General features: G+C 45.8%; 1 protein-coding gene across 2 annotated transcripts in view; it reads left to right on the top strand.

Moving 5' to 3' along the window:
• PNPLA7 (patatin like domain 7, lysophospholipase) overlaps positions 1-27361 on the top strand; it is a 117494-nt gene that overhangs the window by 20296 nt on the left and 69837 nt on the right. For both annotated transcript variants that reach the window (XM_082295373.1, XM_082295372.1), the window contains exons 14-20: positions 199-299; positions 1290-1436; positions 5716-5793; positions 6595-6800; positions 11933-12064; positions 13489-13612; positions 25177-25290. In XM_082295373.1, coding sequence (XP_082151499.1) covers positions 199-299; positions 1290-1436; positions 5716-5793; positions 6595-6800; positions 11933-12064; positions 13489-13612; positions 25177-25290 — 902 coding nt within the window. The remainder of the gene's footprint in view (positions 1-198; positions 300-1289; positions 1437-5715; positions 5794-6594; positions 6801-11932; positions 12065-13488; positions 13613-25176; positions 25291-27361) is intronic.

The raw sequence follows: 27361 nt of genomic DNA, 5'->3' as shown, positions 1-27361 counted from the left end.
CTGTGGGAATTCTGGGATGTGTTGTAGACCTGACTTCAGACAGGAAGATTTAAGGTTCCAGGTCAAAAGGAACTGGGAAATCAACAGGAATATGAAGATGCCACTTGCTGAAGTTGCTGCACTCAGTGTGTTACCTGCTGTTTCTGAGAAACTGCACTACAGGAGGTGCTCAAACCAAGATTTGTGCATTGCTTGCAGACAATTCCAGCGGTGCCAAGTCTGACATGGACATGGCCTACGAGAGGGCCAGGGTGCACCTCGTCCCTGAGGATGCCGCCGGCAGCCCCACCGTGGCCAAGGTGGGTCTGCTCATCCCCTGAGAGTTCAGCCTGCTTCCTGCCCTCTGCTTCCTTACTGCATTCTGCTCAGAAGCATTTAAATTTCTTCCTTCCTTCGAAACGCTGCCCTTGCAGCTCTGTCCGAGTTGGGGTATTTGGATTTGCAGTATCCTCAAATGGTTTGGGTTGGAAGGGAGCTTTGAAGCCCAACTGGTCCAACCCCCCTGCCATGGCCATGAGCAGGGACACCTTCCTCTAGACCATCCAACTTGGCCTTGAATGTTTTTTTGTATTACTGTTTTTTAACTTAGTTGTTTTAGTAGATTTTAGTGGCTGTCAAGTTGTTTACTGCGTATCTTGAAATTCTGTGGAGGTTCCCTTGGTGAGCAATGGGAAACCACTGCTGCAGCTTTTTGTGTATTTTCTTCCCCTAACTCATGAAATGGATTATTTGGATTTGTCAGACCATGCTTTATTTGTGAGAGGTACTTTACAGCAAGGAATTAAAAACTTGTATCAGTTGTAGGCTTCCAGTCATTATTTATAAATCTGTTTTTATTTTTGTGGTCTGCTTTTTACAAATACTGACCTGGCAGTTGAGCCCAAAAACACTCTTGAATTATAAAACTGTAACCCAAAATCTGGAATGAAACTGTTGCTCACTGCGACCTTGACAGACATTTTATCTCTTCCTCCATCTTTGTGTACAGGGTTGATGAAGTTTTAGTTCCATCAAGCTGGCAGAAGCCCAGTTTATGGAAAGTCTCTTATTCTTCCCTTTCACAAGCTGTGATGAGTAACTTTGTTTGATTTGAGTGTCAGGCTGTGCAGAAAAGTACAGGGATAGTGAAGTTAGCAAGCTGTTGCATTTTTGGAAACCTAGATTTTTTTTTTTGCAGACCACCAGTTTTGGTGGGTAGAGAATGCAAATGGTAAAGGCAAATTTTGGCCAGGTAGGTGCCAATTTTGATGTTTAAAAACTGATCCTTGATGTGTTTGTTCTCTTTGCAGTCGATATTGAAGAAGACAGTGACAGTGACAGAAACTCCTTCAGCAGTTTTCCATTACAGTGCTGTGCAGGATTCCTGTAACAGCAAACACATTGATGCCATCGTGGAAGCAGCAAAGAAAGACCTCTCAACCTTGATGAAACTTGATGTGAGTTATTGCAAAGGGAACTGGCTTCGGTTCTGCTTTTCATCTCATTCTGCCAGGAACTGAAAAGTGGATTTGTCTCCTCAGTGCACTGGAGATGGGCTGGATGTTTTATTCAGTAGGCTGTTGGAGTCATTAGAAGGGCTGCAATAAATCTGAATTATTCTGTCATTTCCACAAACCACGCCGGGATGCAGCGCACGAATCTTCCCCGTCTGTGTGCGGAGTTAGCCCTGGGCGTGTGCAATTCCTGCCACCTCACTCTGTGCCCCTGCTGAGTGGGGGAAGCTACCTAAAGGCTCAGGTGATTGCTGAATCCATTAATCCTGGTGGCACTGCATCCCAGGGCGTTGTTTGGGTTTGGAATTGTGTCCCTGGACTTGCCCAGTGGCACTGGGAGCAGCTCCCAGCTGGGTCCTGTGCCCGTGGCAGGGGCTGTGCCCGATCCTTCCTGAGCTCAACCCCTGCTGAGCCCCTTGGTGTTGTGAGAAGGATTGAATATTTATGCTTTCCTCATTCCAGTCATTCCAGCTGCATTTCATTACAGAGGTGTGTCTGCTCATGTGGATAATCAGACAATTTGGGAAAGCTCTGCATCTGTCTCAGCCAGCCAGAGACATCCTTGGTTTGTTCCAGCCTGTACTGCAATAATTCCAGTCTGCTGGTGCTGCCAGAGGCTGGGCACAGCTGCTGCACCTCCTCCCCTGCCTTCAGAGCTGTCACCAGACAACACTTGCTAAAACTTGAAAGATTTTACTTTTGGATTTTAGCATTTCCTCCTGACTTCCAAAATTCTTCCCCTTGCAGCTTCAAAATCCCTGTCAGGGTCTTTCAGCTCCCAGTTGTGAGGCTCGAGGTGCCTGTTCCACGTCAGCACTGATCTGAGGTCTCTTAGTCTGCAGGAGCCTTACCTGTCTCATTATGTTAATTTTCAGGTTTTTTCAGGCATTTATATCCTCATGAAAGGCTACAGACTATCTTAGAAGAAATTCTTGTTGCAGAAGGAGTAAAGTAGGACTAGGTACCTTCATCTGTTCTGTTCTTGATCCAACTTTCAGATCATAAGCAAAGATTCCAAGGCTGCTGAAGCTCCTGATTTACCGCACTTTTAGTCTAGAATAAGTTTCTCAGTAATTAACAAGTAGCAGTTTAGAGATAATTGCAACAGTATCCTTGAAAGGAAGTGCCTGAGGCACTGTTTGTAAGGTGAAGATCAAAATAATGGTGAAGTAAGGTAGGATTTTCAAGCACCTTAGTTTTTCACAGGCAAATCAGAATCTGCTGGGATGTAGCCAAATGCCAGAAATGTCATTGAAAGCTCAATTTTTTTTTTTTTCCATGTAGGAATAGCAAAAGTTGATTATTCTACAGGCAATGCAAGAAGAATCTTACTGTGTACAAAATATTTGTGTTCAATGCTGCTTACATGAAAGAAAATGAATTCTTGTAAGCTCTTCTCTTGAAAAAAATGAGATTTTTCTTTCTTAGCTGGGTGGAAACATTTTAAGTTGTCATTTTTCAGAGCAGCCAATCAGAGTGAATAAAATCAAGATGTTTTAATGACAGGTGATAGGTTTGGGGTTTGTTGGTTGGTTGTTGGTTTTTTTTCTCCTGTGACAGAGAGAGAGGTGTAAATGTCTGTAGGAGAGAGTCATTATTTCAAATAGCCTTTAGATATCTGACTTCAGAATTCAATTTTCCTTTTTTAAATTTTGTTTTAAGTAACGTGAATTCCTTGGATCTGTGTCATGAATGGTTTTCAAGCTCATACCATTTTTGTGTGTTTTCAGCTTTATCTGCAGTTATGATGGGAGGGTTAAGCAGTGTTGCAGGGCATCTCTTCTGTGTGAGTTATAAGGGAATTTCCTTTGACAAAAGAATTATTTGTCCCAGTTAATTATTGCTTTATTTAAATTGTTTGTACTTGGTTTGTGTTTTCACTTCTGTACTGTAAACCCCTGCTAATTTGTTACCCAGAAATAACCTCTGTTGTTTCTTACATTTGTTATTGTAACCAAATTTGTTGGGTTTCCTGCTGCAATCATTTATTAGTCATGGACAGAAAAAAACTTGCTGGGAAATGGAGTTTCTTGGGGTAATGACTTTTTCTAAAAGCTCGTGGCTGGCAGGGATCAGTGCAGGTTTTTAGCCTAAACCCTGTAAACTGTGCAATGCTGAATTTGGGTTTGCTGGTCTCACCCATTTGAGACAGGATGGATTTTATTTGTCAGCTCTTTTCTTGCTTGATGGGGCAGTAATAGCACAGCAAAGGAGGATACCAAGGTCTGCTTGGAGGTCACTCAGTCCCTTCTCACGCCTGAGGCAGAATCAGATATTGCTAAGTCATTTCTGGCAGGTTTTTGGCTAAGCTGTTCTTAAAGATCTCCAGTGATGAGGCTTTCACAGCTCTGAGTACAATCTATCCCAATACTTAAGTAGTCTTAGACACAAAGAAAATCTTTGCAGCAATTTTTCTTGGAACTAATGCAGCCTGGAAATGCTCTTGATAAGTAGAGCTCGTGGGGGAGCTTGTATTCCCCTACTGAGAGGTGCTTTCAGAGTTACAACTTTGGCTTTAAGAATAGATAATGCTATACAACCATAAATGTCTAAATATAGAAAGAACATTATAAAAATTAGTTGAGTTGCTATTGCTGAACTGAAATATTTTGACAGGTGCTTGTCAGGTTCTCTGCATTGGATATGTTCCCATGAAACAGATTGGCTTTAATAAAACTATTTTTGATGAAAATATGTTCTTTTTATCAGCAGTAGGTGTAAAGAATAATTGTGATTATTTCACTTGCACTATTTTTTTTCAACCCAAAATGGAAAAATTCCAGCCTGGCAGAACAATTACGCTGGTGGAGTGTTTACATCTCTGCTGTGCTGGTTTCCTGCTGGAATGGAGTTAATGACTGGGGTCACACTCTGCTCTGCTCTTGTGCTGAATTGGTTCTTCCTGTGAGTGCAGCTTTCAGTGCTTCTGCCTCTGGGGCAGAGCCTGGGCACAGCCAAGTACCCAGGGAAGCTGTGAGAGCTGGGACTGTGCTGCCTCTCTTCAGCCCAACAGATGAACTCATAACTGAGCTTTGTTTTCTACCCCAGCCCTTTGAGAGGTGGTGATAAAATGTTGAACTTCTGAAGATTTATAAGGAGAGGAAAGGAGCTGTGTGCATGGAGTGACAGGACAAGGGAGAATGGCCTTAAGCTGAAGGAGGGCAGGCTTACATTAGATATTAGGAAGAAATTCTTTATTTGAAGCACGGTGAGGCCCTGGCACAGGGTGCCCAGAGCAGCTCTGGCTGCCCCTGGATCCCTGGCAGTGTCCAAGGCCAGGCTGGACATTGGGGCTTGGAGCAGCCTGGGACAGTGGGAGGTGTCCCTGCCTGGAGTGGATGAGCTTTATGGTCCATTTGAAACCAAACCAGTCTGTGACTCTCTGGTTTGCTGGTTTGGGTGAAAGTTATACCAAAGCAAAGGTGGCCTGAAGCCTTAGGGTTTGATCCTGATTGCTCATGGGACCCCAAATTGTGGGGGCAGTTCTTTGGGATGGAAAGAAAAGTCTGTCCATGCCTGTTTGGTTGTCTGTTACGCCCTCAGGGTTATGGTGGTGAAAGCCATGTATGGATTAAAGGAATTTTTAGGCTCAGGCAGCTCAGCTCCTTGATGTTGCAGGGGATTGGGGTCCAAACTGAGGGTGGCTTTTGGGAAGACCCTTTCCTGCTATGTGCTTTTCAGTTTAGGAGGAAAATTCCCACTTTTCTCTGCCTGAGCACAGGAGTTCATGAGCTTGGGGAAGCTTTTGTTGTACAGAGTGTATAAAAATGCTCTGCAGGTACAGCACAGCTGAGCTCTGTGCCCAGGGCTGGGCTGGGACAAAACCAGTGCTGGATCATCTTGTTCAGTTACTCCATGATGTAGAGAGTCTCCTCTGGTTTCACCTTCCTTTCAGAATAACTTCATGTTTCATGATTTTCATATCAGCTGGTACAGGTCTCCTATCATAATAGACCCTTTAAAGAGTCTGGGTGAAAATTGGCAAATAAAAAGTCTTTAAGAATCCAAGTGTGATCAGTTAAAATGGATCAAACCTTTCTTTCTCTTCTGGCAGAAATGTCTGTTGGGCAGAGAAATATAAAAATAGATGCCATATTTTAAAGAGATTCAAGTAACATAGTCTTAACTGTTATTCTTGCTTTGTTTGGGTGTTTCCTCACATTCTGGACCTTTAGCTGTGCACAGAGCAGTAAATTGTACCTCACATTCCTTTCTCCTCCAGAATCCTGCGTTGCTGAATGGCAAAGTGACACTGCATCAGGTCACTGCTGGCACTGTGCTGTCCAGGCAGGGAGATCAGGTGAGTCTGGCTCAGTCTGTGCCCCCCTCCAGGAGGGTTTGTACACATTGATGGGAAATCAAACATTCCCACCTGTCCCTTCCCAAGGCATCTCTTCTGGAGGGGAAACACCCCCAGCTCTGGGCCTTCCTGCACACAGGGCTGGTGCTGCAGCCAGACCCAGAGTGGGAATCTGGTGCCTGTGTGTCATCAGCTCTGATGAAGCTCGTGGGGAGTGTCCCACCTGCATCCTTCCTCACGAGCTGTGGGGACTGGGAAGTCTCTTCTCACACCCTGCACTTTGGGTTTTTGTGATGTCACTCGGTTGCAGTAAAGCCCTCTCACAAAACCAATCCAGCATTATTCGTTTATAGCAAAGTTCATTTATAATAATCCTGTGTAAGTAGAGGAGCTTAAGCAAAGCAAGTGATGGGCAGGTCCAGTGCCAGTGCTGGGTTCTGCTCTGCTGACCTGCCATGCCCCTCATCCTGCTGCTGTGATTCCCCATGATCTCCTCCACTCCCAATTCTGTTATTCCTTGATACCTCAAAGATGCAGCCTTCATTTTTCATAACCACCCAAAGGAAACACATCTTTCAATATTGTGCCTGCTTAGTTTTAAATATTCATAACCTGCTTTTAATAATTCACTGTTGTGTCTTATTTTACCTCCTAATTGTTCAAAACCTATAGGGAGCTCTCTGGGAAACAGATCGGTCATGATAGCGCTGTCACTGGGATAATTGCTTTTAAAATCTTGGGGGATTTTTATTGAGCTCTTTTTTTTTTTTTTTTTTTTTTTTTTTTCTCCCATTGCTCTAGGATGTCAATGTTTGCTTTGTGGTCTCGGGGATGCTTCACGTGTACCAGAGGAAGATTGACTCTGAGGAGGACACCTGCCTCTTCATCACCCACCCCGGGGAGCTCGTGGGGCAGCTCGCTGTCCTCACTGGGGAGCCGCTGATCTTCACCATCAAGGCCAACAGAGACTGCAGCTTCCTCTCCATCTCCAAGTCCCATTTCTATGAGTGAGTTCTGCCACAAAAACCCCAAATCAATGTATATTTTCTAAGTATTTTTTAGAATTTTAAAATTATCCTTTTGAACAAAGGACCAGGGCAGTGACTGTCCCACTGTGTTGGGTGCTGGTGGGACCACTCGTCAAATCCTGGGTTTACTCTCACTGCAAGAAAGACATTGAGGGGCTGGAGCGTGTCCAGGGAAGGGAATGGAGCTGGGGAAGGGGCTGGAGCCCCAGGAGTGGCTGAGGGAGCTGGAAAGGGGCTGAGCCTGGAGCAAAGGAGGCTCAGGGGGGGCCTTGTGGCTCTGCACAAGTCCCTGACAGGAGGGGGCAGCCGGGGGGGTCGGGCCCTGCTCCCAGGGAACAGGGACAGGAGGAGAGGGAACGGCCAGGGGAGGTTCAGGTTGGATTTTAGGGAAAATTTCTTCCCTGAAGGGGTGGTCAGACATCTGAACAGGCTGCTCAGGCAGTGGTGGTGTCACCGTCCCTGGAGGCATTCAGAAAACGTGTGAACACCTAAGATATACCTGAGATGTGGCACTTCATGATCTGGTTTAGTGGCCCTGGGGGTATTCAGTTAAAGTTTGGACTTGATGATCTTGGAGGTCTTTTCCAGCTGTAATGATTCCATGATTTTAAATCCAAGTGTTGGATGTCTGTGCTGCTGCAGGTGCATCCCACAGCAAGCCCCTCACTTTCTGGGGTGGGTTTAGGTGCCTGGATGAGCTGTGGCCCATTTATCAGGTGATTTAACTCCAGCAAGAAGCAGTTCAGGGAACGTGGGAATATTAAATGGTGACATCTTTGTTCAAGGCCTATAGAGCACTTAACCCAGTGTGGTGGGAATTATGGCCCAAGAATCATATACTTCATAATCCAGATCAGAAAGTCTGCCCAGAGCCTGCATTTTATGGGTTAATTGCTGCTTTGCCAGGCCCTTTTCTTGGATTCATTATTCCTTTTTGCTGGAAAAGCTCCCCAGTTCTGTTCCCAGGGTGCTGAGTGTGTTGTGAGTGATCAGTCTGGCTGTAACTGTGGGTTTTTAATGCTCATTAATAGAACAGGTTAAAGAATAATTCCCCTGTGGTTCTTTTCTGGACCTTGGATGAATGCTTAAAGGGGAATACAGGTAATTAAAAATCCAATGTGATGACTGTGGTTAGCCTTGTTGCCAATAATAATGATTAATGCCCTTGATTTTTTTCTGTGATCTTGTAATTTAGAGTTACAATTAGTTCACTCACATAATTTGTGTCTAATGCACAATTTCCTTTCATAAACTCTTTTTCCAGCTTCTGGAATGTGCCAGGAGTTACATGGAGGATGCTGGGGGGTTGTTGTGTTTTCTGGGCTGCTGTGATGTTGTCCATCTCTGCACACTTCCTGCTTTCTAAATAACTGCAGCTGTTTGTATTCCCAATCAGCTCTACCCCAGAATCCTTTCTGTGGGGCTTTGGTTTTCCCACCTGGGGCAGGAGGCTGTGGAACTGAACGTGCTGTGCTCAGCAGGTGCTTGTTGATGAGCTCTGTTTTTCCCAGGTTTGTGAGGTGGTTGTCAGCTCTTTGGCCTGATTTCCCAGAGATGCTTCCCACTTGTGCCATTCCATGTGGTATCCAGCTAGTTCTTCTAAATGGCTGCTTTTTCTCTCTGTCTTTTCCTGCTGTTGTTTTCCTACTTGTTTCTGACTTCAAATTTCATTATGTTGTCTCAGCCAGCCAGGCAGATTTTACCTTTTCCTCCTTTTTTTTTTCCCCTTGTTTTTTTGATACTCAGGGCTGGATTCTCTCTCATTTACTGAAGCTCATTTTCCTGAGATTTCTCTTCTCTCTCAAGAACTGAATTACCTCTTGTTTATTCCAGCTTACCTTTTTGCTTCCATTAATCCCTTGCCAGTCAGGGATCAGGACCTATCAATGTATCACCTCATCATCATTTTTGGGTCCTTTCCAAATCTTTTTTTTTCTCCTTTCAAGTTTCTTATCTGTTCTCTCCATTTTACAAGCTCTGTCATATTCCAGCATTTCATGTTCACAATTTGTCCTAAACCACAGGCTTTATGGCACTTCTGACTCCTGTGCCCATATTTAAAAGTGACATTGGAGAAAGGCTTTGAAAAGCATCACATTTCTTCTAGTTGGTTCATTTTTGCTTTGAACTCTGTGAGAAAGAAAAACTTGTTAATAAAATAAGATGCAGTTCTATTTTCCATTTTTATGGAAATTCTATGCTCATAGTCCCACAATGCTCGGCTTTCTCCTTTGTCTGGAATCTCAGAGGAATAGTTTTTGTCTTAATTTGTGTATTTTTCTGTTAGCTTACAGACTGGTGAAATTTGACAAGAACTCCTCTGTAATTTCGTTCTTGCTTTCTTGTCACTTGTGTTTCCTCTTTTCCTCTGTGCTGCCCTGGAACACTGGCTGTGGTTTTTCTCAGTAATTAATGAGAGGGTGAAGCAGAAAGCACATGGTCAATGGTTGCCATGAGGCAAAGAGCCCGGCGTGGAGAATTGAGTGTTGGATGTTGGATTAAATCCTTCCCACTGAAACTTCAGGGCAGGAGCCTTTTGTGTGGTGCTTCCATGAGCAAATGACTGTCTGTAGATGCAGTGTGCAAGTCCAGGGGTGGCACCAGCTGAAGGTGAGGTGAATCCAGGGGTAATTCCATGGGATGTGCCTGCAGTGCTTTGGGAGCTGCCACTCTCGGCATGCAGCTCCTGGTAAACGGCAATCAAGTTGTCACCAGGATCTCCTAGGGGAATAAATTCAGGATCTGTGCTACCAGTGGCTCTCTCACATCTTCTGCTTCAGTAAATTTCACAGTTTGGAGGCTTAATCATGTGCACTTGCCAGAGAAGCAGGAATGCTTTGATTTTTATTTGGTCTTGCCAGCTAAGCTGAAAATCCCGTCGCAGCCACATCCCCAAGAATATCTGCAGAAGTTCCAGGCATTCACAGTAACCACTTAGCCCTTTCATTGTTACAGCTGGTGAGCTTTCTAGTAAAGAATCCTCAAAGTCCCTTCAGAAACCTCTGTAGTACAGAGCTTTGGATTTTAATTTTCCCAGTGCCAGGCATGTGCCAAGCAGAAGGATGTAAATGCCCACGTGAGAGGAAGGAAACTGGGCTGATAATGGGGGAAAAAAACCTCTTTTCTCTTCTCTTGCATAAGGGTGGGTCTTACCTGCTGTGTTAATTCTCTTGTAGAAGCTGCATGGCACTGAGGGATGTGAGAGAGCTGCAAGTGGAAATAAAAGAAGCCTGTTAGTAGTTTGCATTTTGAATGCATTAAGTGTTAAGATCTATATTGTGAGGGAGGAAAAGAATAAATGGCTTTTATTGACAACAGCAGACAGCCTGTGTGGGAGGAGACTTTGAGGGCTAAATAAGCAGGTGGAGTAAAACCAATGAGCTAAATCATTCAGGAATTTTTAGGGGCTTTATTTAATTTTTGAATCAGCTGAGAAGGTGGGATAGGGCTGGGTATTTTCCGTGTGTCTGTAGGTATCTTGGTCAGAATGGTGGGATGGCAGGGAAAAATCCGGGCAAGAGAAGAGATCAGGAGAGAAAAGCTGTGCTGCTTTTTGGTAATGGTGTTTGCTGGCTGGATTTTTGTGTTCTAAATGTGTGGGCAGCAGGGCAGGGGGACTGTACCCCTGTGCTCAGGTGAGACCCCACCTGCAGAGCTGCCCCAGCCCCGGGGCCCAGCACAGGAAGGACCTGGAGCTGCTGGAGAGAGGCCAGAGGAGGCTCCAGGGGGATCAGAGGGATGGAGCAGCTCTGCTGGGAGGAAAGGCTGGGAGAGCTGGGATTGTTCAGCCTGGAGAGGAGAAGCTTTGGGGTGACCTCACTGTGGCCTTGCAGGGCCTGAAGGAGCTGACAGGAAAGATGGAGAGAGACAAATTTACAGGGTCTGGAGTGCCAGGACCCAGGGAATGGCCTCCCAGTGCCAGAGGGCAGGGCTGGATGGGAGATTGGGAAGGAATTGTTCCCTGGGAGGGTGGGCAGGCCCTGGCACAGGGTGCCCAGAGCAGCTGGGGCTGCTCCTGGATCCCTGGCAGTGCCCAAGGCCAGGTTGGACATTGGGGCTGGGAGCAGCCTTGCATGAGCAGGTTTCATGCAACTCTCTCATCTTTCTGTGTGCACTTCTCATGCTGGGACTGCAGACACGAATCTGCTTCTGTGTGAATTGTTATTTCTCTTGTGAAATAACCATTTTTTAGTAGTCTGCTCTTGATGCTGCACAGGAACAGGAAGGATCAGCTGCCTTTACAGGTGGAGCAACCTGACATGTGTGATTCATTCACTCCTGGGAGTGCTTCAGGAGGTATCTGAGTGCTCACTCCCTCAGTGACAGGGTGCAGTGATCTTCAGTCTAAAAAGAATGAGAAATTAGACATCCCTGAACAATTCCCAGGTATCTGTGAGAGTGATTTCTGCTAGGCCTTGCAGTCAGCATGGAGTTTGAGGTTGTCCTGGCAGAACCTCCTCAAAGTTTTTCAGTTTGAGGAACATATTGAATTACATGATGTCTTTATTATTAGAGACTTTTAAGCATGGCTAAAAACATTCAGTGTGAAGATTGGGAGCTTTATTAGGAGGTATTTCAGTTCTTTGTGGTCTTTGCGACAGGGAAAAGGGAATATTTGAAATGCAGAGCAGGTCTTTTATTTTTCAGAGCATCAGACTTTACATATAAAAAGCTTCTGATGTGATATGTGGGGGAAAGTGAGCACGAGCTAGAGACTGAGATGTGCAGAACAGCAGGGAGGGAAGATCCTGGGGACAGGATGAACATTTCCTTGAGTCATGAGAGACCTGTGTGAGGGGGAAATGAGGAGGGTGGCTCATACACAAGAGCTCATGTGGCTCCTGTCCATCCTGCTGCACTGGGAGAAGGGCCAGACAGCAGGACTGGCATCCTGCTTCTAGGACAGTGCCAGCTCTGAGTGCCATTTAATTTGGGCTGGGTTGGAAGCTGGGCAGTCCCGTGTTTTGTCAGAGAGTCCCTGATGAGAGTGGTGGTGGCAGGAGTGGGGTGTGGCCTGGGAGTTTGTGCCCAGCTGCACTGGGATGTGGTGCCTGTGGGCACCTACTCCTGTTCTGGGGAGGGGGTTCAGTAACACTTCCCTTTTTCCTCAGGATTATGCGGGAGCAGCCCAGTGTGGTGCTGGGGGTGGCCCACACCGTTGTGAAGAGAATGTCCCCCTTTGTCAGGCAAATTGACTTCGCCCTGGACTGGATGGAGGTGGAGGCTGGACGAGCTGTGTACAGGTGAGATGTGGACAAAATTGTACATTTGTTGACATTTTCCTGCTTCATGAGCTGTGCTCCCTTGGGGATGGGTGGAATGAGAACCTCAGACTGTATTTATCAACCATTCCATCGGGTTTATCTGTTTGCCTGTTTTGAGATTATTTTCTTTCCACAGTACCTTCAACACTGCCTCTTGTCTCCACGTGTTGCTAAATTATTTCATACTATTCCTCATCTTTTCTGTTGTCTTGGCAAGCTTTTAAAGTGACATAATTGATTAAGACACAGACAGTTCTCTGTTCTGGTGGTAGTTTCTGCATTGTTGAGGGCATGAACATCTATTGCTCAGAGGTTTTCAGCCTTTCTGAAATAAACAGCAAAACTCAAAGGTAATTCAGTTAGGCTTATTCAGTAGTAAATTAAAAATAGCTATTTTGTGTTTAAGGGGCAAAAGTTACCTTGGGAAAACTTAGTTTTATGGATATGTACTAGGATTCTATTGAGCTGTTATGTGGTTGTTGCAGTGGTGGGAGAGTAACAGTCTGATTTAGGACATGATCTGTATGATTGTAGTTTTTATAACCATACCTGCAGCACCAATGCTAATGGAAGTTTTGGGTTACTCTGTGCATCAAAGCATTCCCAGCTGTCAATGTCTTGTTAAAATCATCTGGAATTCCTTGCATTTGGTTCAGCTCCACCACCAGAAGTGTGGCATTCCAAGCAGCACTCCTAATTGTGCCAGCTGGGTAGAGCAAAATGTTCTTAGTAGACAAAGGTGTGTGCACCAAATCTGGAGCCACTTGGAGCTTTTTCTCTTTGACCTGCAGAATTCTTCAGCACATCCACGTTGACCTTGCAATGGGAACGAGCTCCTGAGTAACCAGCAATGAGCCTGTGGTGTCCCCTGGGGCCCACTCACACCCTGGTCATCCCCTTCCAGTGCTAACATGGAACCCCACGCTGACAAAGGCTCATCCAAGTGCCACCCCTGCCATGGGCAGGGACACCTCCCACTGTCCCAGGCTGCTCCAAGCCCCAATGTCCAGCCTGGCCTTGGGCACTGCCAGGGATCCAGGGGCAGCCCCAGCTGCTCTGGGCACCCTGTGCCAGGGCCTGCCCACCCTCCCAGGGAACAATTCCTTCCCAAGATCCCATCTAAATGTACTCCCTTTGAGTTGGAAACCATTCCCCTTTTGTCCTGTCACTCCTTATCTCAGTTAACTGTGCACAGCCTGTACATTTACACATTAAACATACTTCCAGTCCCCTTTAACAAGTGCCTGCTCCATTCCTCATTTGCTCATTACGTGTCAATTAAACGCTTTCCTGTGTCTTCCAAGCCAGGCAGGGAAAAATCACCAACTTATTCAAAGCCTCCAGAGTCGTTTGCTGAGCAGAGATGCTTCCTTAATGCTGGTTATGGATTCTTTTCCCTGCAGGCAGGGTGACAAGTCTGACTGCACGTACATCGTGCTGAACGGCCGCCTGCGCTCCGTGCTGCGCATGGACGACGGCAAGAAGCACCTGACCGGGGAGTACGGCCGGGGGGACCTCATTGGAGTGGTGAGAGGGGGTCAGAGTGACCTGTGCAGCTGGGAAACTGGGATTTATTCCATGCCAAACACACACAGTCGTGCTCCCATCCCTTGTTTACCCTAAGGGCTTCCGAAGTTGAAAATGTGGCAAACTCCCTTCTGCCTGGAAAGCTTTTGTAATGATTGGTGAATGGGGTTGTTAGGCTTGGTTTGAAAAGAAAGATAAACCCCAAAAAGGTCACTGCCAGATGAGCAGGTCCTGCCTGGTGCTCCTCTGTGCTATGGGTTACTTTCCTCCCAGTGAGAGCAGTGCAGCCTGTTAGATCAGGGCTGGAGGAATTGCAGGAATGTGCACTAAATGGGGATTTGAATAAATTTAGTGCCATAGGAAGATTCAGTTTGGCTGAGCCCCCCCAGAAGTGTCTAGTCCAGCCTCCTCAGAGTTAGCAGAGCTGACTTCAAAGCTTTGTCAGGTTTTTGAGGGAGTGTGTAATTATTATAGTTATTAAAGCAACTGTTCATTTCAAAATTGTAGTATTTATCCATGTTTAATTTCTCTCTTACGTTCATTTTTTTTTTGTTTCTCAGACCTAGATAACAGCAGAAATAGGAGTCATAAATATGCGTGGCTTGTCTGATTTTTATATTTAAAATCAGAAGATTTCTGAAGTTCTGAGCTTGTTGTTCGGTCCCTGTTCTGCTTTCTGAGCTGAAAACTAAACACTGAACGTGCATCTGTTTATGGGCAGAATTAGCATAGCTCTGAAGCCAGAAAACATGTGAATTGGGATTAGTGCTGTGGGAAGAAATCCTTTTTTGTAGGAGTGAAGGGGAAAGAGGAGTCCAAAGCTCCCTTTAGAGAGCTGATCCAAAATTGTGCCTGTGGAGTACATGAGGCAGTTCTGGTGGTGCTCCCAGCATAGACAGAGCTGGGCTGGGCTGGTGCTTGCCCCATATTTGATAGCTCCATGTGCTCAGTATTTAAGGATCTCTTCCCACACTCCGTGCTGCTCTGGCTGAGGGGTTGTGTTGGCTTGGGATGGTGTTTGGAGAGGCAGGTCTGTGCTGGAATGTGCTAAAGCACACCCACAAGTTTTATTTGTTTTTTTTCTTTCTTTGGGATACCTCATTAAAGGTAAAATGACATGGTTTGACAGGAACTAAAGCTGACATCTTTTGTGACTAATCACGATGGTGTGAGGCCTTTTGGTGTGTGAAGAAGGGTTTGTCAGTTTTGTCACATCCAGGCATTCTCCTGCTTTCCTCTGCCTGTGGTGATCTGCAGCTTTTCACTGTCAAGCTCCTGGAGTTTTGCAGTGCTCCCAGGTTAAAAACAGAGCTGTTCTACTTTCTGAAAGCAGTTTTGAGTGACAGGGCAGCATATGGTGCTCAGAGGGAGGTGAGGCCCTGGCACAGGGTGCCCAGGGAAGCTGTGGCTACCTCTGGATCCCTGGCAGTGTCCAAGGTCAGGCTGGACACTGGGGCTTGGAGCAGCCTGGGACAGTGGGGGTGAGATGGGATCATCTTTGAGGTCCCTTCCCACCCAATCTTTTTTACAATTCAGTGATTCTATGAAACAGTCCAAACTCCACCTCCCTGTGTAAGGACTGGTGCTGGTTTGGGTGTAACATTCCAGGCTGGCCCAGCTGTTTATCTGGGGAGGAAGGAGGAGGTGGGTTTGGTGGCTGCACTGGGCTGTGTGTGCTGTAACAGTGCCACGTTTGCTGCTGAGTGCCCAGGCAGGGATATAGAAGTACCCGTGCAGTTTGTGCCTCAACCACAAGTCCCTGTTTTGGATCCATGTTATGACATGAATCACGTTGGAGACTTTAGTGACTCCATGGACGTTGTCATCTCCTTCCTGCCCACAGCTCCCAGCCCCACTGACTCACTCTGCCATTTGTTGAAAGTGTCTCCATGCTCTGGCTGCCTTTTGCAAACATGGGGGAGGATCTGTGAAGAATGCCAGCATTAATGCAGAGGCCATTAGCAAAATGGTATTTTTGCTTTTCAAAAGTTTTGTTTATCCCCTTCTGCAGAATCTGTTATAAACCTTTAAAAACCTGCTGAAGGGTTGGGGTTTTTTTCCCTGACATTAACATAATTGGGGTTCTGGGTGCTTGAAGGGAATGAAAGCAGCAGTTGGTGTTGGTAATTGGTTTTTTTGGAGCTGGTGGCTTGTTCCTCCCTGAATGCCTCCGAGACCCTCCCGTGTCATCCGTAATTGTGGGCACTTAGAAAACACAAGAGTCTTTAGTTGATGTTTTTTTGTTTACTGCCTATGTCAGAACTTTTAAAATGCCACATGTCATTTGCATAAGAGATTAGGCTCTGCCATTCCTGCTTTCAGAAGAAAAGCAGTGCAAGATGAAGGGTTTCAGACAAGATGTTCATTTCCAAGTGTGTGTGTGCGCTCCCCAGGCTCAACTTGTGGCTCGAACTGTTTTGTTCCCTGTACTGACTCAATGGCATCTGTTCCTGAGGTCTGTCGATGCAGGGGGGGAAGAACAGATTAGAAACTGAAGTTTCTTCCCTGTGGAGTTCCTTGAAGAGCTGACAAGGACAGTTGTGTCAGGGGAAAAGGATCCTGACTCCTGGGGAGCCTTTATGGAGGGACACTGGCTGCTGTTGGCCCTATTGATGGGCAACTCCAGGCAGTGTATCTGGTCAAATCAAGTCAAAACTCAATGAAAACATTTCCAAATAATTTTTAAAGAACAATGATCAATCTGTTAAATAATTCCCTCCCTGTTGAAATACAGTTGATGTAAGCCTTGCTTTCCAGAGACTAAGATTTGACCTATTTAGGGGAATTCTTTTAATTTGGTGGTCCATTGCTATAGCTGCACTTATGGAAAAACGTTGAAATGTGAATTTTATCTGCCAGCTAAAGGGTCACTTTTCTAGTATCACCTCTGCCATGCCCAGGTGATCGCAGAGGAGATCAGAGAAGCCAACTGTGTGTTGATAGCATGAAAAGGCTTCTCTTTACCAAGCTACTTGTTTAAAATGCTTATCTTAGCTCTCTCTTCTAAATCTTAGCTTATCTCTCACTTCTTTTCTCGATGTTGCTGCTTTGGTTTTGATCTTGATTAACCACTGGAAATTGTAGTTTTTCCTCTTGTTCTCTTGCTCTCATTAGCACTTTGTTGTGGGTGAGAGAGGATTCCTTTTAATTTGCTTTTTGTGCCTGTCAATAGCAGGTGCTGCCCAGGCTCTGACATTGTGTTTTCCCTGGCACTGCTGCTGGGACGGGGGCAATTATCCCGTGGTTTATTCCAAGCTGCAGAGTAGGTTGTCAGAACACAGGGTCACAACTCCAAGCATGTGTTCAGGTGGGTGTTCTTTGCTTTTTGCACTGCTGGGAGGACAGCAGTGGGTGAAGAGAAGGCAACAAACCCATCAGAGGCATCCCTCAAAATAATCTGCTGCTGAATTGAAGTTGTTTGTGCACTGCCTGTGCCCTTCAAACACCTGCAGCTGGTGGAACCTTCAATGCAATGAGGTTTTTATGCAAGGCCACACTTTGTCTTCCTTCAGTTCTGAAGGATGGCTGCGGTGTTGGGGAGATGACTGAATGCCAGGCAGGTCTCAGGGCCCTCAGCAACAGCTGTTAACTCCAAATATTTTCCAGAGCTGGGCTTTTCGGTGGCTTAGAGCTGGGTTTACTGGCAACCCCCTCCCAGGACACTGTTGTGTGCAGGGTCTGACCCAAAACCAGTCAGCTTTCAAAAATACCTGCTGAGGGGGGAAGTTGCAGTGGTGTTTTGATTAATTCAAGACCTTTTCTGTTTCTCTTTAATAACCAGAATGTTCCTGTTATGAGGAGGGCTACACACAGTCACTTCTGGGTAGAGAAACTGCTGAACAAGTGCAGAAAGGCATTGTGCACTGACTCTGGTAACACAGGGACAAATTGCAGAAAAAGAACCCTCAGCTGCCAGTGCTGCAGCATGCTGGTCCTGCTGGGCAGGAAATCATGTTTTACATTCTAGAAATAAGACATTTTAAGTATTTTCAGACGTTAAGCTAAATGTCCATGGCTTTTTTCTCTCTAAAAAGTTGAAACCCAAGAAGAATCTGTAAATGGCTTATGATTTCCTCAGGGGATTGGAGCGTTGTCCTTTGGAAATGTAACACTGTTAGAAATCTTTAATTGCTGTGTAATCCTCAAAGGAATCACACAAAGAGAACTATCAGGATTACACTTGTCAGGCTTTTGTTCTTTATCAGTATTAATGTTATCAGGCAGCTCCAAAGCCAGCTGAATGTCACTGCACCCTCCACATTAAGGCTGCTTTGCTCTGCCTTTTTTAAACATGTGATTTCTTTTTTTGCCAATTCCTTGCATTTTTGTGATTTTTGTCAAACCATGGCTACTTCATTTGCTGAAGCTGTAAGATACTACAAAGCTGTTTCAGGTGAATTCAGGTTATTGTCACCTCAGGCACACTGTGCACAGCCTGTAGCTGTGGGAATTGGTGGATGAGGTTCAGGAACAGGCTGGAAGACATGGCCCTGGAAGGGATTGTTCTCTTTTCATCTTTTCCTCTCTCTCTTAGTAATACATTACTAAAAATGATTCTTTTCCTAGCAGCATCTTAGGTGTGAACTCGTGTTTAAAACAACCAACAAAAGCAAAGCCAAAAAAATCCAAACCATCCAGTGAAACCCCCAAGCAACCAATCCCCACACCAAACTCCAGACCACAAACAGCAAACCCCCAGTATTTGCCAGCCCCAAAGGGAGGCAGAGGAAGCCCTGAGGAATGAGTTCACATTTGCACAGCTGAATTAGCATCAGAATGAAATGAGCTGCGTCCTGATTTCCAAGCCCATCTTGAGGGTGTTTTTGTTAAAACTCAAATCACTGATCTGAACCATCTGTGTGAACCTTGGTTTCCTATGAGGATCTTCCCTGAATGAAGCTGCTGAGTGCTGTCTATTTTTCAGATTCTTTACAGCTACTTCTTCTTTTTATCCACAGCAATTTCCTTTTATCTTTGTTTGCCTCAAGTTCTAAACAGCTGCTGAGGGTAGGAGATCACCCAGAACTGCAAATTGTTGTGGTGCAGTTCAATGTTCTCCTGGCTGGCTGGGAAAAACCACAGCACGGCTTTGACAGGATCTGACATTAAATTGTGTGGATTTGTGTTGTGTGGGAAAGTCATTTGGCCGTGGAGCTGCCTCGGATATCACTGCAGAGTGCTTGATGTGTTTTGTGTCCTAGGCCACATTCTTTTTAGAGTATGAGGAGCTTTGATAACAGATAGTGATGGAAATTGTGACCTGCTGGGCTCCAGACAGGTGATTTCATGCATTAGGCTGATGTTCCTTAAGATATTTTGTGTCTCCCTCCTGCTTCCACCTGAAATTTTGTGATAATGTTTGCTAAGTCCAGCTATCAACTTCTGATACACCTCCTGATCCCCTGCAGGACAGCTTTTTACTTCCCTTGCCTCCTTCTCCTTTCTCCCTTCCATTTTGAGGGATTCTATGTGGAACTAGGCTGCCTGGGGAGCAGCAGAGGTTAATATTGCATCCCCTTTAACCCTGGCAAATGCACAATAGAAATTTTTGTTTTCCTTGATAGAACCTGTTTGGTTCTGGTTTTGTTTTTTTTTTTCTCTTGGGCAAGCATCGTTAAATAAAAGCCACTGAAAGAGAGAGAGGGACAAGTGTGATCCTTGTCATCACCACCAGAATGCTTGGAGGGCAGTGAGTGGTTGGAGGAGAGCCCAGTGGAGGTGACAGGAAGGAGTTTTAGTGGAAGAGTTGGCAGTGGAGGGTGGGGAAGGGTCCCTGATAAAGTTCCAGCCAGGTTTGGGGCTCTTGTGTGAAGCTGAGTCCAAACCAACTGGATCTCTCCCTTCTAGGAAAGTATTTGTGTAGCTCATCATTGTTGTCTCTTTCTCTGTTCAGGAAATTCAGGTATAATTCACTCAAAGAGGAGCAGCCTGCCCAGGGCACTGCACTTGCAGATCCTCTTCCAACAGCCTGCATAAATGTGATGGTTTTGGTGGGTGTTTGGTGTGGGTGTCTCAGGTGGCTTCTGACATGGTTTTTGGTGGTGTTTTGACCTCAATGTTGGATTTAGGGCAGCAAAACATGCTTGAAACTTCACATATGTTCTACAGCCACATGTAAATAAGGAGTAAAACTTAAATACAGGAGGTTGGGCTGTTACCAGTTCCCTTCCCAGCTTTGATCTTGCTCTTTTCTGTCCCTTAATGACATTCACTGCTGCAACAGGACTGTCATTGCACTGCTACAAAGTCCTGGCTCAGTCCTTCGGGGAGAACCTGTAGCCTGACTCCATCTGCCCTAATTACAAAAGGTACCAAGCTCAGCCTTATTGGATTTTTACCTCTGTTTTAGATCTACACTTGCATATAGCCACATATAGATACACAAGACTTACATGCACGAGCGTGTGTAAGTCTTTCATGTTTTTTTAAAACATTTATCTATTAAAAAAATGAGAGAGGGAGGTTTGGATTCTTCTTTGCACACAGCAGAAGGGCTGGATGTCCTCAGTCACAGGGTTAACTTGGCACACAGGAGATTGCAGAAGGTGGTTGTTAGAACAACTTTGAAGAGTACATGGTGTTCTGAGTTCATCCACTGGCACTGCTCCCACAAATAGCATTGATTTGCAGCTTGTCTGTTTGCTCTTCCCACTCATTCACTGCTTCCAGCAGTGTCTCCTCCTTTGTCCTTTTCTGATACAAACAAGTTAATGTTTCAGGTCCTTCTGAGCTGGGGCTGGAGCAAACAGTGTTGAGATGAGCATCCTCTGCTGCTCCAGGTGCAAGTGAGCTGGAGAAGGGTCTGAGGACAGCTTGTTTAAGCCAGAGAAAGCCAGGGTTCCATTTAGTGTTTGGTTGCCCTTCAAGGAGCGTTGATGGTGTTGCCTCACTGGCTTCAGTTGCAGCTGCAGCAGCTCCTGTCCTTGTCTGGACAAAGACACTGCTGTGACAATCCACAGGTGGCTCTTTTGTGCTCTTCCAGTGCTGGTGGTGGCCTTGAGATACAGGTGTGCTACCTGTCAGCTGCCTCACTGCCTGTTCCTTCTCCAGAGCCTCCTGAACTAGCAGCAGGTGTCAGTGTTGATATTTCTTCTCCTTATCCCTCCTCGGGTGCATGTCCTTTCATCCCTGTCCTTTGTGTCCTTCCCCAGCACCCTGGGGTGAGCTGGTGGCTTTGTGTGGTGCTTGGCCTGCTTTGGGGTGGGTGTTTCAGGATGGAGTGATGGAGTTTTGGCAGATGGTCTTTCCAGAGGAGAGGTGGGTGTCTGTGCACCCCCAGTGTCATCCTGTTGTGTCTGGAGCTGCACCCTGTGAGGACAGGTCCTGCCTGCTCTGTTGATGCTCCTGGCGGGAGCCTAGCCTGTGCTGAAGAGAAGACAATACAAGTATCAGGCTAACTACCAGACAGAGATTGTGGCTGTTAGGGAGGAGGATTTGGAAAATGAAGAGCTTAAGCTACATAATTTAATAATCCTTGGGGTCCTGCCCTGCTTCCCAGGGTCTCCTTGTAACTGATCTTTCACTTGTGTGCTCTGACTGCATCATGTCAGCACAGGGGCCAGAGGGAGGGTTCCCTTGGTGAGGAAAGATCTCTGCTTTTTGTGAGCTGGCAGCAAGGAAAAATCGATGGGAGAGAAAGAAATATGATGTGTGAGAGGATGAAAGATTCTTGGTTGGAATAGTGGGCATGGTGAAGAGGGGCTGAAGGCAGTGTGCCACAGAATGGATGGGATGGGAATGCATGGGAAGAGCCGCTGGTGTAAATGTGCTCCTGGCTGGAGGCTGGGGAGAACAGGCCTGTGGCTGGGAACATTTGCACTGGACGTGTCTCCTTATACCTAGATCTGCTTGAAATCTCACTTGGAAAGAAACAATCTCCACAAGAAACTACTTGGAAATAATTCCGACTGTGAGAAAAGTCACCCAACAGTTTGTCAGACTGAGGCTGAATTTGTCTGGGGAAGCAACATTTTCTTGCCAGCAAATCAACTGCCCTACACCAGCCCCAGTTTCCTCCAGGAAGTCTCAGAGATGCTGAAGGCTGAGCAGGAGAATAACTGTGCTCGGGACACTGGGGCTGTGCACACACCGAAACTTAAGCAAATAAAGTGATTTCTTGAATGCAGCTCAGAAAGGAATTTGTACTTAGACCAACTCACAGAATATGTCACTTGCTGGTTTTTACCTCCCAACTGTGTCATTTGGAAAGCTGTAAAGAACTGTCAGGAATGACTGTTGGAAATGAAGTCAAAAGAGGTCGTGAGAGTATAAATTGCTTTTCCCCTCCCTGTAAAAGATTTACAGCAACACTTTTTCTTCAGATAGAACTTGTAAGGCAGGGTTGTGAATCATGTGCATCGTATGGGATGGAGGCAGCAAAACCTGGTTTTGTCACTATTTAATACTGAACTAAGAGAAGGTGTGGGAATCATAGAGTTCCAGGCTGGTTTGGGTTTAAAAGGACCTTAAAGCTCATCCAGTTCCATCCCTCTGTCCCTTCCACTCGATTTCTCAAACCCCCTCCCTGTCAGAATTAACTGGAACAGTACAAAGAGCACAGGTCTATTTTTAGGTTTGGGGTTTTTTTATTTGTTTTGTACGTATTAGGAGCAACAGAACCACAACAGTGCAAGAGGGCCCTCAGCCATGGTCATACCATGATTAGTAACAAGAACCACAGAGTGTGTAACACTGGAAATGGTTCTGTGCTCCCTGATTCAAATCATTCCAGCATTTGAGACGCTGTTCCTGTGCAATTCCCTCGATTTAGAGGGAGTGGAAGTAAAGGCAGTGATGGATGACAGATTTCTGAGGGTGGGCTGGAGATAGAGAGGGATTTTGAGGATGAGGAGCCAAGGGGTCAGCCCCGGCGAAGGGAACATTCAGCATTTTTGTAGGGCTGTTAAAAAAAGGCACAGCAGGATTTTGGAGAGCTGGAGTTCCAAGTGAAATGAGCACTGCAGTGTGGGCTTGCTGAGTTTATTGCATGAGGGAAAACCAAACATCATCAGGTAATGAGATGGTGAAGAGAAGAGCAGCCAGTCCAGGTGGAGCAGAGGACGTGGGGGGCTCAGCATTCAGTGAACTCCAGGAAAACTGGAGGATTCCTGGAGGGAGAGAGGAGCAACAACGATGGCAAATGCAGGAACCTGAAAGAGAAGCCCAAAAATGGGCAGTGAGGTGGAACTGATTTAGAGGCTTGTTAGGGAGGAGGAGGAGGAATGGATGTGACATGAGAAGAACAGAGATGTACAATTGCCTCGAGCAGGAAAAGGGCTGTGTTGGCTTGAGGCTGAGGAGAAGTGGCAAAGTTCTTTTTTGCACTGGAGCAAATGCTGTGGCTGTGTTTGTGCTGGTGTGGAGGAGTGATGCTAATGGTAGTCTGGGAAGCAGCTCAAGAGAGAGCCTTGGGTGATTATGAAATCAAATATATAAATAAACACTCTCCCCAATCAGGGTCAGTAAGATATGAAAGATAATAATGCTATTTCTTGAAACATTTGGTTATTAATGTTTTTGTGGAGGTGGTTTTGTGTTGTTTGCTGCAGCTGTGGTGGGTGATCAGAATGTTAAATTTCCCTTTTTATGGCCAAGGAAATAATCCTGTGGTCTTCTGATCACAAGTGGATTTTGTTCATTTTGAAGTTCAAGCCGGATCTCTGAGTCTTGTACTTTTACAAACCTGGAAAAATAAGAAAACCTGTTCAAAAGGCTCACTGGGCAGAGGAGTCCAAGGATTTGAATGTGGCTTAAGGTTGAAATTATTTTAAATACTCATGTTGCATGAGGTTTCTGCTTTTTCCTAAACAAGAAGAAAAATACCTGAATCTCTGAACAGTTGATATCTCAAATGGTTTATTTAAAAAATACAGAGTAAAAATGTGTTATTTTCAGGGGAGAACTGGTACTCAATGTTAGAATGTGTTTGATCTCCAAAGGAGATGGGAATAGCCAAAACCAAATGGGTTTGGCAGATTTCCATGTGGAGGAAATGTAGAACCAGTGCAAAAAAGGCTCTAAAACCGCAGGCTGTGAAGATGGGAGAATGTAGTGAAGGTTGAGAATAATCCTGCAGATGATCCAAATGAGAGCCCTCACACTTCAGTGGAGAGGAACTATTTCATTAATTATTGAATCCCAGAATTATTTGGGTGGGAAGGGACCTTAAATCCCATCCAGTCCCACCCCCTGCCATAGGCAGGGACACCATCCACTATCCCAGGGTGCTCCAAACCCCATCCAGCCTGGCCTTGGACACTGCCAGGGATCCAGGGGCAGCCACAGCTTCTCGGAGACAATTAATAAGTGAATAATTGGGATTATTAATAAATATAGAGATTGGTAACTCAGATGATTATACCCAAGGGGAAAGCACAGTTTGAATTTCCCTGTGTGCAGCGCCTGGAACCCAGATATTTTCCACACTGGAATCCTGGGGTGTATTTAAATGAAGGTACCAAAGACTTCTACAGCACCTGTATGTAAGAACAGTCCAAGATCCAATTTCTGTAATCACTTGGGAATTGCAGTCACTGCTTGCAGGGGTCTCTGGGACTGGTGGTGTTGCAAATCTGGAGATTCGAATGGCTCCTTGGGAAGGAGGTTTGGAAAAGGTCTCCCTGTGCCCTCTGCTCTGTCAAAAAGACAAAGTTACAGTTTGGAGCTAAAAAACCCTCCCGGAGGCTGTGTTTAAAGTTAAAATTTAATTCTCCTTTCTACGAATTTACAAATTTCATCTTTTCTGAAAGACTCTGGAGCCCCTTGGAGCACAGTTAATTTTATGCACTCATATATCACCGAAATTGTGGAAAAGGATCTCGGACAGTTTGAGTGTTTCTCTTCTTGATACAAATTAAACTCAGTCAGGAGGTGCCTGGCTGAGAGGAAAGGTTTAATTTTAACAGCTGAAACTCTTAACCTGCTTTCAGGAGGAGGCAGGTAAATTACAGAGCCAAGAACCTGTGATAAAAAGCTGGTAATAGAGGAGAGAGATAAAACAGAACATCTTATACAGCCCTTTGGGGAGCCTTAAGGGGATTTGTTTCTCCATAAATGTATGTACAAAGATGAGGGGTTTTTTTTTTCCCCTTCTATATAATTAGTTTAAAATTTGATGACAGAACAAAACATCCCTGGTACCTGAGCAAAAACCAAAGGATTGTAAAATGATGGTGCTTTAAATTTCCCTGTGCAGTTTTCCATGCAGAGCAGTTGGTGCTGGCAAAATTCAAGTTAATATTGGCAAGTTCGTCTCACTTTTCTGGACTAATGGCAAGTTTCTGAGCTCAAGATGTTCTGGCTGGCTGGATTGTCCATTTTGTGCGCGTGGAGCCTTCCAGGGAGGGATCTTGGTGGAAGTGGGGTCACTGAGCTGGGTGTTTTGCACAAGGCATTGTATTATTATTATAATATCTGGTGCTCATTCAGGGGCCCAGATGGGCAGGGCTCTGCTCTGGCTGTGTGGGAGCAGCACCAGTTCTTGGGAACAGTTCAGCCTCTCCATGCTGCTGTTTGATGTTTGTGGCAGGCTGTGGATTGTTGCTGATGCTTTGTCCCTGTTGCAGGTGGAGGCCCTGACCCACCAGCCCAGAGCCACCACGGTGCACGCGGTGCGGGACTCGGAGCTCGCCAAGCTCCCGGAGGGGGCTCTCATCTCCATCAAACGCAAATTCCCCCAGGTAAGGGAATTAAAAGCCTTTTCCTGTCTCTCCCAAAGGATGCCTGAGAGGCTCAGACTCCCCGTTAGCACCAAACCCTCTGGGTTTTCTGTGCTGTCTTGGTTTGAAAGACAGGTGTCTGCTAAGGAAGGCAGGAGCTTCCCTTGGAATGGCAGATGCAACCCCTTTCCCTCTGAGTTATTATAATTTTGAAATCAAGGGGGCTTTTAGGCAAAGATGTGGGAAATAGGAATAACAGTTCTTTACTATTATATATATATAACCAGTCAAACAAACAACAATAACTCTGGCAGTAACAGCAAACAATCCCAAACCCCGTCCCAGCCTTCTCGGCTGTCAGGCCCTTTCCCCTCGGGTGCAGTTCCGCTCGCAGCCGGCAGGGGCGCTGGCGGCTCCCGGTGAGCAGGGCAGGTGCGATGGTTCCCCCGCGGCTGCAGGGGGCGCTCCGGAGCGAGCTCGGGAAACACGCGGCACCGGTGCCCTGGGATCCCGGGAAGGGAAGGAACAAAGGCTTCACAAACCCCTGGGCAGCCGATCCCGGTGTCTGGCTGGATCCTCGGGAACAGCAGGCTGGAACGGCAGGGATGAGCACAAATCCCGGGTGGCAGACGAGGTGTATCCAAACGGGGAACCCCCCAGAGGTGTGGGCAGGCAGGGCGAGCACGGCTACAGCACAGCGAAGGCTCAAAGCAGCAGCGGGGCAGGGCGGCCACGGCCCGGCTCTGAGCGGGGCAGGGAAGGCGGGCTTGGGATCCCAGAGCTTCTCCAGTAGAAAGGAAAAGCAGCTGAAGAAGCAGACTCCCTCTCTGTCCCAACGCCAAGACCGACTGCCCACACACTCAGGTGAAACAAAAAGAGCAGCCAGGTCTTTTGTTTTTCTTAAGTACCTAGCCATTTGTTCCCCTAGCAACATGTATGGGGGGAAAATTCCTTTAATAGGAAAAAAAAAAAAAACAAAACCAAAAAAAACCCCAACAACAAAAAACCAGGAGAGCTCCTAAAACCCCAACATGTTCGAGGGATGCATTCTGAGAAAACATCACCTGCTCCTTGTCCGCCTGAGCGGATCCATCCCAGGCTCCCACCAGCTTTCCTTGCACTGTCCTCTGATCAATTGTAGCAGGATTTTATTGCAGGGTTGCTTTGTGTATCTGGGAAGGGTCCTACGTAAATGTAGGATGTTAGCAAAGTGGAACTCACTCAGTGCTACTGATGGGAAATGGGAGTTTGGCTTCTAAAATCACTTTAGAATTGTTCTTTGTTCCTCCTCCTCGCTGGGGCTCAGAGTCCGACCTTGGTTCTCTGTGCCTTTATTCCCAGAGCTTTGATATTTGGGGGTTGGTTTCCCTCTTCCTGCCATTTTAGGTTGTGGATCCTCATTCTGCACCTGCCAGATCTGTGTGTGTCCTGAACACTCTGATTGCTCCCCTTGAATCCATCAGCTCATCCATCTTCTTTAATTCACTTGACATTATATCTCTCTCCTGAAAATTTGGAGACTGACAGACTTGAAATTTAATTCTTTTGTCCTTAAGTGCATCAGGGACATTATACTAAGCACTAAATCATTGCACTGGCCTTAAAGGAAATTCTTTAATGCTGTTACTTCAAATTATTTCTGATTTGTCATTTTACTGTCTTTAAGACCTAGACTTTTTTTTTTTACCAGATTTCTTCAAAAAAACCCTGCAAAAATAATAAACCTGATTTAAATACTTGTATTCTCTCGCTTTGCTAACACCTGTAGCAACTTTTTTTTTCATAGTACCAAAGCTATAGGGTTTTATCTGTATTATTGCCAGGAGAATTTAATTATGGCAATAAGTGTTTGGAAGTTATGTCAGTGAAAAATTATCTTCCTGGTTTCCCTGTAAGCATTATTTTTGCTGAAGTGTTTCTGAACTTCTGTTGGGGATTATTAAGGAACTTATGGTCCCTGGAGCTCACTTGAACAGACCTGTGAGTTTATTCCTCTCTATTTAATTTGATTCCCTGCCGAGGTTCATGAAATGGGAGCTCAGTACAGAGCTCCCCACAAACTGGGGACATCCCAAACATGTCACATCCACTC

This window comes from Coloeus monedula, assembly GCF_965178545.1.
Source record: "Coloeus monedula genome assembly, chromosome: 21".
Lineage (NCBI taxonomy): Eukaryota > Metazoa > Chordata > Aves > Passeriformes > Corvidae > Coloeus > Coloeus monedula.
The sequence above is the reverse complement of the archived record's forward strand: the minus strand, read 5'-3'. Positions and strand labels throughout refer to the sequence as shown.